This window comes from Apostichopus japonicus, chromosome 13 (assembly GCF_037975245.1).
Source record: "Apostichopus japonicus isolate 1M-3 chromosome 13, ASM3797524v1, whole genome shotgun sequence".
NCBI classification, from domain to species: Eukaryota; Metazoa; Echinodermata; class Holothuroidea; order Aspidochirotida; family Stichopodidae; genus Apostichopus; species Apostichopus japonicus.
The window spans coordinates 22,343,146-22,354,859 of NC_092573.1; the positions used below are offsets into that span (position 1 = coordinate 22,343,146).

General features: G+C 37.2%; 1 protein-coding gene across 1 annotated transcript; it reads left to right on the forward strand.

The window, feature by feature from the left end:
• The first annotated feature begins 1,319 nt into the window (after positions 1-1,319).
• On the forward strand, positions 1,320-10,519 carry LOC139978728 (peptidyl-prolyl cis-trans isomerase B-like). Its single transcript, XM_071989187.1, has 5 exons — positions 1,320-1,686; positions 3,596-3,709; positions 4,512-4,605; positions 5,838-6,022; positions 7,877-10,519. Exons 1-5 carry the CDS (start codon positions 1,579-1,581, stop codon positions 8,012-8,014), a joined length of 639 nt encoding a protein of 212 aa, XP_071845288.1. The 5' UTR covers positions 1,320-1,578; the 3' UTR covers positions 8,015-10,519.
• Positions 10,520-11,714: the final 1,195 nt, after the last annotated feature.

Here is an 11,714-nt window from a genome sequence, read left to right on the forward strand (position 1 = left end):
ATTTTGCACGCCTTTTATACTTCCCTGCCCCCCCCCCCGCCCTGGCACACATTCCTACCACCCCTCCCTCGCCAAAGACAAAAAGCAAAACAGTCAGTTATAGGGGTAATTCAAGTTCGAAATCTGAACTGTCGCTATACCAAAATATTTTCCTCTCCGAAGTCTCCTTAATTAGTTTTATAATTGCCTGAGTTTTCTATTAAAGCTAGTACAAAACATTCTTTGCATAAAAAAATAAACAAACAAACATGACACCTTGCAGTCACAACACGTTCACAAGCAGTTGGTTCAGCTTATTAAAAAGGGACAACAACTTTCTATCCTAGGACACTGGAATACACAATCCTTGGCCGTTAAAGAGAACCCTAGTCTTGAGGTGTTTAAAACAAGATTACCCACGCATTGTTATTAGCACTGCTGCGCTGCGCAACAACATCCTCGTTGTGATACCCGAGAGGGTTTTTTGACGAGTACACGACAGAAACAGAAACAACTTTATAAAAACTGACAACCCTTTTAAAATATTCGCATTGAAACGAGTAATAACTGGAACTGTGTTAACGCAACCGTGTTTCTTACGCGCGCACACACACACACACATGGCACACCGATATAGCAAAGACTGTCCAATAATTACTTGATATAGGCTAGCTACTACAACTTAACTGGATGGAGAATTTTGACAGCTTTGAACATGGCTTCATATAAACGACACTGAACACTAGTCGAGTCTAACACGAATATTTTTACAATGTTCTAGGTGGCCGTAGAACTTTACCATAATTCCAGTTAGTACAAACAGTAGCCTACTACACCCCTCCCAGAACGAGCACGAACTCACTACACGTCTGGCGAAGATAATAATGCATATGAAATACGAGATAAGGTCTGAATTCAGTTTCTGAAAAACTGTTTGTGCATATAGTGTTCCATGTTAGCGAGCGGGTCAAGGAGTCAGGTGGTGATGGTCGTCCCAGCCCCTGCGCTACAAACTTAGGGCCAATCACAAGTCATGTAGGCCTATGTCATGTTTATCCATTCCATAGCTTTTTCATCACTGTAACGAATTTGGATATTTCTGTTTGATAAAAATCATTCATTCCGGTGAGGGAAAACGATATCAGTCCTCAATGTTATCATCTGTAGAATCATTGTTTAGTCTATCTTGAGCCAATTAACTATTTCCTATTAACGATATCCGATTGAACTTTCACCCTTGTCTGAAAACAATTTGCTATTAACAGGACGTCAGCCATTGGTTGATTGGTCTGACAAAGCACTCGCTACCAATCATCGCTCAATTGGTTCCACTGTGAGTACGACTACAGTCGCTCAGTAACGAGTACGAGTGTAGAGACTGCCACGTGAAATAAGCCAATAAGCTACGTGTTGCACAGAGTCTATACAAGCCACAACATCAACAATAGCCTAACCAATATCAATTGTAAGCGTCTCACAATTGCGAATGTGAATTCAGCGTCTTTGGCTTTCCATCCTATTCCTAGTACTGAGTTTCCAGCAGTAGCTGCAAGTTCTAGACCAACGGTGGCTGTGGTTACGATTCGATTAAAAACCGCCATGAAGTTCTCGGCTGTCTTTCTAGTTGTCCTTGTGGCAACAATTTATTTCTTTTATCCTGCAGATGCTAAGAAGGATAAAGCTGAAAAACCCAAAGTCACTGACAAGGTATGTAGGTCTAACTTGTTGGAGTTGCTTGAAAATGAGTAGGCCTAGGCAAGTACTATAGTAAAAAGTACTGCCACTGCAGCCTACAGGACTTCCTTTTTATTTTAGCAGAACGAGGCTAGTACTAGTAAAGCATGGACGCTGCGAAGTTCGGACACCTCAGCATTAAATACCCCAAAACTATAACTTACTTTTATTGACAAATATGTAAGTACTTGCTTGCACACGGCTTGGAGAGAAAATAACTGTAGCTTCGTACTTCTTGGCTCTTCCTGTAGGTTGTCATGGTGGAATTGTGTATTTCAGAAGACATGTCCTTCCCCCAGATGAATAGAAATCTTAAATTGTACCTGGCCAATTTTAATATAAAAAAAAATTCTAAATTTAAATTCTAAAAATACTGTGGCAACTAATTCCTCTTTTAAGATCACAAGTATCGTCCCCAAATGTGCTAGAAAGTCACTCTAAGCATTTTTACTACCGTCCTTTTTTCCTCACTGGAAAATGGGGGTGTCTGAATTTCACAGTGATCCGAACTTCGCAATACTGACTACACTAACAATACATGTAGGCAATACAACGTACGGCTATCTAAAGTAATGGCCTACATTTACGTTACTGATTTGATGTTACATAAGCATCGCCAGAAACAAAAAACAAAAAAAAATTACCACACCTGAATGACATTCATGTCCTGAATGACATTTCTTTGGTACTTGGATGAAAAATCTCAACCTAACTCTACGCCTCATGTAAGTGACTGTGCCGCACGCACAAGAGTATTTTTCTCCGTTTCGCATTGTAAGTCTGTAGTCTAGGCTAAGACCGATGCTATTACATAACTTGGCTCAGTCTTGATCATGCATGCAGTCAGCAAAATCAATTCAGGAGAACATCTACCTGGACTGGAGGATAAGTGTCCATGACAGCTGTGAATGTTTCATGCTTGTTTAGTTTTTAGTTTTTTAGTTTTTCACCATGTAGAAAACTCGGATGAATACCAGCTTCAATACATTGAAGCGTTCTCATTTAAATGACTGCTCGAAGAGTTACAAGGCAGGCTTATAATTGATGCACATATTCCTCCTCTTTGGACTGGCAGTTTTCCATTGCAAAATTCTGCATCTAGTGTTTATCTGCATCTAGCTACTTAGGAAAGTGAAAACACCCTGTTCATCCTCATTGCAGTACAGATAGATGTTGTCCAAATCTTGTGAAATACTTAATTTTAATGATTATCAATATTGGTCCCAAATTTTTACATGCTAAAAATTGCTAGAAGATTTTAAAAATATGTTATAGTTCTGCATGTTATTTTCAGACATTAACAAGTGTTGAATTAAACAATTTAAGTTTTCATTGAGGAAAAAAACTTAGAGGACGGTAGTAAAAATGCTTAGAGTGACTTTCTAGCACATTTGGGGGCCGATACTTGTGATCTTAAAAGATGAATTAGTTGCCACAATTTTTTTAGAAGTGGTTACTTTTAATATTTAAATTGGCCAGGGACAATTTAAGAATTCTTATTCATCTGGCTGCAAGGGAAAGGACATGACATGTCTTATATTCACTCTAGCAGCCATAGTGAGGGCAATAAATTACTCCTTATTTGTACAGCTGTCAGATGAATAAAGCGAAAAGTTTTTCATAATCCCCAGCTGCCAAGTTGTGTGGCCATGGCCTTTGGCAGGAAATGCTTGATGGGAAAATTGCTATACAAAGTTTTAGCCAGAAAGAAGTTGGTCGAATTCTTTGTGAAACATTTATCCATGAAAACATTTATAAGTGTCACAAAATGAATTTTATTTGTTCGGAGAGATCTGACATTGGAAGTCGAAGTTGAAGCATAGTAGCAAACATCAATTTGGTTACAGGGCCGGACTAAGCAGATTCCTTTTTTTCTCTGCAGGTTTTCTTTGATGTCAAAATCGGTGATGAGAAGGCTGGAAGGATAGTTATTGGCCTCTTTGGTGAGATTGTTCCGAAGACTGTCGAAAACTTCAAAACATTAGCGACTCGTTCGGTAAAGTATAAACCATATTTACAAACACACATGCAGTATGCTAGAATTGTAGAACAAAGGTTGTTCTTTGAGTTTTCTCTTTTCCATTTTTTTTTTCTTTCTGTGACAGATAAAATTGTCTAGACAATGTGTGTTATACAATGCAACCAAGTCACAAAATGTTAGTTAGGGTTTGTTAGTCTGGAATTAGTGTGTTACAATACAACCAAGTTACTAAATATTTACTTAGGGTCTGTTTATTCAACTAAGTTGGATCATTTGCCCGTCTTAGTTTGAGTAAATGTTTGATCAAATTTTCAGAAACCTACTGTTAACACATTCTTCATTTCCTGAAACATAAGAATCATAGTACAATCTTAGAGACACACTTTACACAGCCATATCTATTTTTGCATAATTAACAGTGTTTTGTATCATTCCATAATATGAAGCCCCTTTTAAGGTGTTAGTTAGCAAATGGTCCACTGTCTTTATATTTTTAATAGTGGTGGAAAAATGGATAACCTTCGATTCTGTGCAAGAAATTGTAAGGTTTAGTATTTTTTTTGTGTCAGTGGGTATGTATGTTTTGAGTTTCTTTGCCATGAACATACTGAAGAAATGGAGTCATTAACAGACTTTACAATGTTGTTCATTTTCAGAACTTGTAAGAGCTGCATTCTTTCAAAAACCATCCCAAAACTAATTTTGGCATATGATGAATGTTGTGAACAAATATTTGATAAGATTGTGGAAAAAGATAGTTTGATGTGTTGTGCATAAGATTTGACTTTTTCCACCCCTCTGCATTTTTCTATAACAGGGTAAGGAAGGCTACAAAGGGAGCAAGTTTCACAGAGTCATTAAAGACTTTATGATCCAAGGCGGTGACTTTACTCACGGAACTGGAACTGGAGGTAAAAACTCATTTATTCTTTCATTCATGCACCAGCAGGGAAAGATAATCCATCTGGTATTTCTTAACAAATTACGCTACAAAATTGCAACAAAAGTATGTAGAAAAATGTATGACTTTCTGTGCATTGTATCTCGATATTGTGACCATGCATTTTATAAATCTTCTTTAAAAAATATAAAAATTAAAAGCATATTATCAACGTTACAATTTTCTCTGCCATATGTTAATGACTACGAAACATTCCCTGCATTCCGCAGTGAATTTGTAGGACTTTCATCAAAAATTTCTTTCAGTGAAAAATTGAGATAAAGCGTAGTAAATATGGAAGATTATGTAACAGACGAGGAAGCCTGTTACATCACCCATACCAGCCATTAACAATAGAATATTTTCTGTATAGTGCTCATAAGACGGCTTTAAAAGCATTTTTTTGTCAGCAAGGGACGCCAATTTTAGCACAGCACAAATTAATCAAAGTTGTCAGTTGTACTTTCCTCGTGCTACCAGAAGCCTTCTTACCAGAAGTCCTAAATTTTTCATTTGACTCAATGTCTCAGACTCTCAGTGGAAAAAAAAAACTGTTGAGGGTGATAGTAAAAATGACTGAACTTTTAGCAAGTGTGACCATTAATTAACTTTTGGGCATATTTAGAACAACCGTTGATGACCATTAAAAGAATGTCTGTGTGTTCATTATTTAGGCAAATTACAAAAAGTGTGAATAAACTACAAGACCAGAATCAAATGCTCCCATCCTCCAAAAGTTAAATTTGTCGCAAGTTATGAATTAAAAGAAATGCGATATTTGCATCAAGTCCTTTGTCTTAACATTGAAAAGTCTCAGAAATGACACTGATTTTTAGCTATGGCATTGATTTTATGCTAAAACTCATTGTTACTATTGGTGACTAGAACAATACAGCATATTTTCAGTTTTCATTCAAAAGAATGAGATGAAAGTATGAAAAGATTGGATTTTCTTTGGAGTTTTGTGGATCAATATTAATCTGAATAATCTGAGCAAGAAAACGTTTCAGAATGCAATGAAATGGTTAATTATTACCGTATTTCTAGAGTTGACTTAAATCTAGTATCGTCTTTAGATAAATCGCTATCTTATTGTCGTTCCCAAACGGCGAGCTTTGGTGAGATCAAGTAAAACAAAGGCTCCTTATAATTGAGTGACTTATTGGCCATAATTGCTGAATTACTTGTCCCTCTGTCTTGCAGGCAAAAGCATCTACGGAGACAGATTTGAAGATGAAAACTTTAAGTTGTCTCATTACGGTGCTGGCTGGCTAAGCATGGCTAATGCAGGAAAGAACACAAATGGGTCGCAATTCTTCATCACAACAGTAGTAACATCATGGCTGGATGGAAAACATGTCGTATTTGGAAAAGTCATTGAAGGAATGGTGAGTAGTTGGGACAGGTGTTGACTTGTTTGTTATATGCACAAGTCGTACTTGGGTCTGCTTAGATAGGCAACGTCACTTCCGTAGTTTAATATTGCTGATAGTCGTTTTTGTTGTCGAAAAATAGCATCATCGTTGCTGTTGTTTGGTGTTGCTGTTGGTTATAATTGTTTTCCAAACAAAGCATCATCGTTGCTGTTGTTCAGTATTGCATTTGGTTATTATTGTTGTCCAAACATAGCATCATCATTGCTGTTGTTTGGTGTTGCTGTTAGTTATTATTGTTGTTCAAACAAAGCATCATCCTTGCTGTTGTTTGGTACTGCAGTTGGTTATAATTGTTGTCCAAACATAGCAACATCATTGCTGTATTTAAGTGTTTCTGTTGGTTATTATTTCTGTGATCCAAACATAGCATCATCGTTGCTGTTGTTTGGTATAGCTGTTGGTTATTATTGTTGTCCAAACATAGCATCATCGTTGCTGTTGTTTGGTATTGCTGTTAGTTATTATTGTTGTTCAAACAAAGCATCATCCTTGCTGTTGTTTGGTATTGCTGTTGGTTATAATTGTTGTCCAAACATAGCAACATCATTGCTGTATTTTAGTGTTTGTGGTGGTTATTATATCTGTCATCCAAACATAGCATCATCGTTGCTGTTGTTTGGTATTGCAGTTGGTTATTACTGTTGTCCAAACATAGCTTCGTTGGTGTAGTTTAGCATTTGGTTATTATTGATGTCCAAACATAGCATCATCGTTGCTGTTGTTTGGTATTGCTGTTAGTTATTATTGTTGTCCAAACAAAGCATCATCATTGCTGTTGTTTGGTATTGCAGTTGGTTATAATTTTTGTTTAAACATAGCATCATCATTGCTGTATTTTAGTGTTTCTGTTGATTATTATTTTTGTAATCCAAACATACATCATCGTTGCTGTTGTTTGGTATTGCTTAGTTAGATTGAGAAGTACTATATTTGTGTGATTAATACAGGGCTTAATCAGAGTAACCCCAAGTCACTACTCTACTCAAAAAGCAAAATTTAAGTAACAATTCTGCAACATGGAGCAGTGATTGATGGTAACAAAAGTCTTTCTAAGGCTGTCCCACAGTTAACTGTTGTGAATGCACAGATGCCCACAAGTCAATAATACCGACAAGTGTCTCACAACTGATCAAAGAATCTGGAATGATACTCAGAATTTCCCCGTTCGGCATGTGCATTGACATGAATTCAGCTGGTGAGGAATAAGTACATAAATCATTTGGAGACTGTCAGAGCCTGTAGAAGAAAGCTTTTTCAAGCCGGACTTCACATGATCTTGGTTAATATTGCAGGAAAGTGAAAAACAAGTTCAGAAATTTGTGTTTCCGATAAAATACTAGTATTTTCTAACTCAATTTTTATGGCATTTTTCTCTTCCTTTGCCTGATACTTGATAAAACATACCCCGGGAAAACTAACAAAAGACTCCTAACAAAAGATAAAACATTACCAGTATTTTTTTTTTAAATCATTCATATGCTCCAAAATATGGTATCACATATGGCAATATTGCTATGCAAAATCTGTCACCGTCTTTTCTCTGTAAGCAAAACCCCATCTTTTCAGTAAATTTTATAGTAGACAAAATTTTAAAAACCTTGATGTGGTTACGCAAAATCGTAACTGGTAGATGATGAAGAAAGTGATGGCAAGTTGTTGTAGGGCATGGACATCAAGAAAGAGGCTCAGAGGTTCCCTTTGTGGGGCAACAAGTATATGTGGGAGAGAAGTGGGGTAGGGTTAGGTACATCTGAATGTTCTGGTAGTAGCTTTATCCCATTATTTTCCCCTCTTTTTTTCCTCCAGAGCGTGGTACGGAAAATAGAAGGGACCAAGGTATCTGGATCAACGCCCGTCGAACCATGTGTCATAGTGGACTCTGGTGTCATTGAAGTTGAAGTGCCATTCGAAGTGGAGAAGAAGCCAGCCCCTGAGGACTCTTAAAGTACCTCCTAGTTAGGATTTTTGAAATTGTAGAACGAACAATTTTTCTTTTCATTTCATTTCGTTTCGTTTTTTGTTTTTTTCTTTGGCAGGGGGTGGTTACAATTTGTTGGTCTATCTTTTGTTCTTGCTTGTTCTTCCTTTTGAATGGAAGTCCAACTTTCCCCTCCCCACCCCATGTTTTGTGTAAATCAAATCTTTTCAACGCTTTTGTCTTGAATGATCATGATCGTTGTAAAAGTTGGCTTCAGTGTGGAGAATTGAATGCTTAAATGCAAAAATGTGCACCGACTGCTTCATAGGCAGCAAGTTTGAAAAGGGGGTGGGGATTCCATTTCTGGCTTTCTCTGAAGTCATACAATATGAAGATTATTGCTATTATGATTTATGCCAATTTATAACTCATGCCATTTGTTCTTTGAGAAATCATTATGCATATTACAAGTATTGAGTACTGGGGTAGGAGGTGAAAGGTGATCTCCTCATGTTTTAGTTTTACTGTTTTTAGATTCAGTGCCGAGTCGTGTATACGAACTTCATGCAAGGGAACCAAAGTTGATTACTTCCAACTTGATTATAAATATGCGTGCCCTCCCTTATTGTGGGATTAGCTAACAACATTAGAAGAAGTAGTAAAGAATATGTCTTTTATTTGACATTGGAAGAAAACCTTGAAACAAACCTCTAGTGGTCCCCTCTGAACTAACAGGTCAGTTCATCTCATTTGCCTCTCATAATAACTAGCCGAGCGATCGTCAAAGCTACTTTAGAAGTAAGGTTCAGTTGTGATGCAAAATGTCTTGGTTAAGGAGAGGATTGCAAAACAGGTTCCTGTGTTCTTTCCTTCCTTCCTTATTTACCATTGCAAGGAAACAGTTATGTCTGCAGAAAAGAGAAAAACATGACCATTCCAAATTTGAATTGAATAAGGAAACTTTGAGTTTGACACAAAGTGACGTTATTTTAGAGTGTCACACTGACTGGGATATGTGTCTGATCAGCCGTTGTGAATTCTGTAAAGCAATAATTTTCATAATTAATGAATATATATGTACAAGTATCTGTGTAAATTCACAGCATTATTAGTTTGATTTACTCTATCAATCATTTGAATGTCTATCCAATAGAGGAGGAAATATTATTAGTTTTTGTTTCACGATGACGAAGCAGATATTTACGGTAAAAGTTGAAAGATCATGCTTTTTATTTCCCCCACAAGAACGGTGAGCTTCCACCTTGAGGGTGCCTTTTGCTTTTGCCAGTAGTATTTGGTACCAGAAAAGTATTAAGTATTTTGTTTGGGTAAAGTACATGGGTTTGTATCGTTTCTGTCAAGTGGATTATAGGAATTTAATACTGATTAGTTTGCTTCCACTGTACCACATAGAGTTTCTATACTAGAATATGTTAGGATAGTTGAAGTCACTGACATACTATATGTGTATTGTGTATTGTAAACAATGAATGAGGAGCAGTGTAGCATATATTAAGTATTACTTGGAGATGCTGTAAACTCTGTGAGGTATCAGCACTGAATGAAACATCGAGGAAGCACTTGGTGTGCTAAGATGAACCAATGACAATGCTCGATGTATTGTTGATAGAGCACTGTGTTGCAATGAACCAATGGGAATGCTCTATGTATTGTTGATAAAGCACTGTGTTGCAATGAACCAATGGGAATGCACTATGTATTGTTGATAAAGCACTGTGTTGCAATGAACCAATGGGAATGCACTATGTATTGTTGATAAAGCACTGTGTTGCAATGAACCAATGGGAATGCTCTATGTATTGTTGATAAAGCACTGTGTTGCAATGAACTAATGAGAATGCTCGATGTATTGTTGATAAAGCACTGTGTTTCAATGAACCAATGAGAGTGCTCGATGTATTGTTGATAGAGCACTGTGTTGCAATGAACCAATGGGAATGCTCTATGTATTGTTGATAAAGCACTGTGTTGCAATGAACTACTGAGAATGCTCGATGTATTGTTGATAAAGCACTGTGTTGCAATGAACCAATGGGAATGCTCTATGTATTGTTGATAAAGCACTGTGTTGCAATGAACTAATGAGAATGCTCGATGTATTGTTGATAAAGCACTGTTTCAATGAACCAATGAGAATGCTCGATGTAGTGTTGATAAAGCACTGTTTCAATGAACCAATGACAATGCTCGATGTATTGTTGATAAAGCACTGTGTTTCAATGAACCAATGAGAATGCTCGATGTATTGTTGATAAAGCACAGTGTTTCAAGTGTCATACCTCTCCTCTATGAGTGAAATCAAATCACTGATCAGAACAATCCTCAAAACTTCCATGGAAGTTGTATGTGGACTGTAAAGCAAATTTTAGAAGCATTTATGGCACTGGTTGGTAACCATTTTCTTTTACCAGCTTACCATTTCTCGTACATGTCACAATATAAAATGTATAAGTACATCCTGCACTCTTTTGAATTTCCACATGAATAAATTTCATTAAAACAAACCACAATTAGTACTCTGCCTCGTCCTCTTTGGTTTATATATATTTGTTTGTTTATTTATTTTTCCTTCATTTTGCTTTTTTGGTTTCGATGATAATCGTAACCTTTGCAATCATGCGTGTGTGTATGTGTGTGTGTTTGTGTGTGTGCTTGCGTTTGTGACGCCCAGCTTATAAACACGATATCTCAAGAAGGGAAGCTTGGACAGTTCTCATATTTGGTACATAGGAGTACCTTAGTGAGTACAAGAAGCCAATTGTTTTTGGTGTAGGACAGAGGCTATTTAAGGTCACCAGGGGTTAAATAGTGAAAAGCTTGTAAACATGGTATCTCAAGAAGCAAAGCTTGGATTGATTTCATATGTGGTATGTATGTTGACCACATTAAGTACAAAAAGCCTATCGTTTTTGGTGGATGTCGAAGGTCATTTAGGGTCACCAGGGGTCAACTTGTAAAAACCTTTTCATAATTTACGGTATCTCCCATCGTCCAGCCTGTAAGTAGATGACATGGGCGATTCGCCTCATAAGAATAGGAGAGCCTATTGACAATTGAAAATGATCTTATGGGCATCCGCAGATATGAATCTGAACTCGCGACAATATCCCCATTGACTTAAGTGTGTCGCGAGAAGTCCTGAATTGCTATGTACATAGCTACATACATGTGTGTGTGTGTCACAGTGTCCTCCAAAGCTTGCTTGCAGACCATAGATATATAAAAGTGCTAGAGCCTCTGCAACACTTGTCACTCATCCGTATGGATATTTTGCTAAAGAGTTGATGTGATTTCGATGGAATAGTGCACTTGAATGGCGAAGCATGCCTTCTCTAGAAAATATTTGTAGATCATTGGTAGTTCTGGTTGGATGTAAGTTGCACAGGTACCACGAATTTCAAACCCAGCACTGACCTAGGATGTAGGTGGTGTGGTGTAATAGATGCAGTGCAAGTCTGACATGGCTGATATATTGGGACAAGTTGTGAATGAAGTTGGGCCACGTTTTCTAAAAAAAACGTGATGTGATCCAAGGTCACCAAAGGTCAATTATGGGTCAAAATGTGTTTTTTTTTGGCAATAACTTGTGAAACTACCATTGACAGGGTCCGACATGGTTGATATTTGTGGACTAGTTGTGAATGGGGTAAGGGATTGTTTCTAAACATAACAGTCATGTGATCCAATGTCAACAAAGGTCAATCA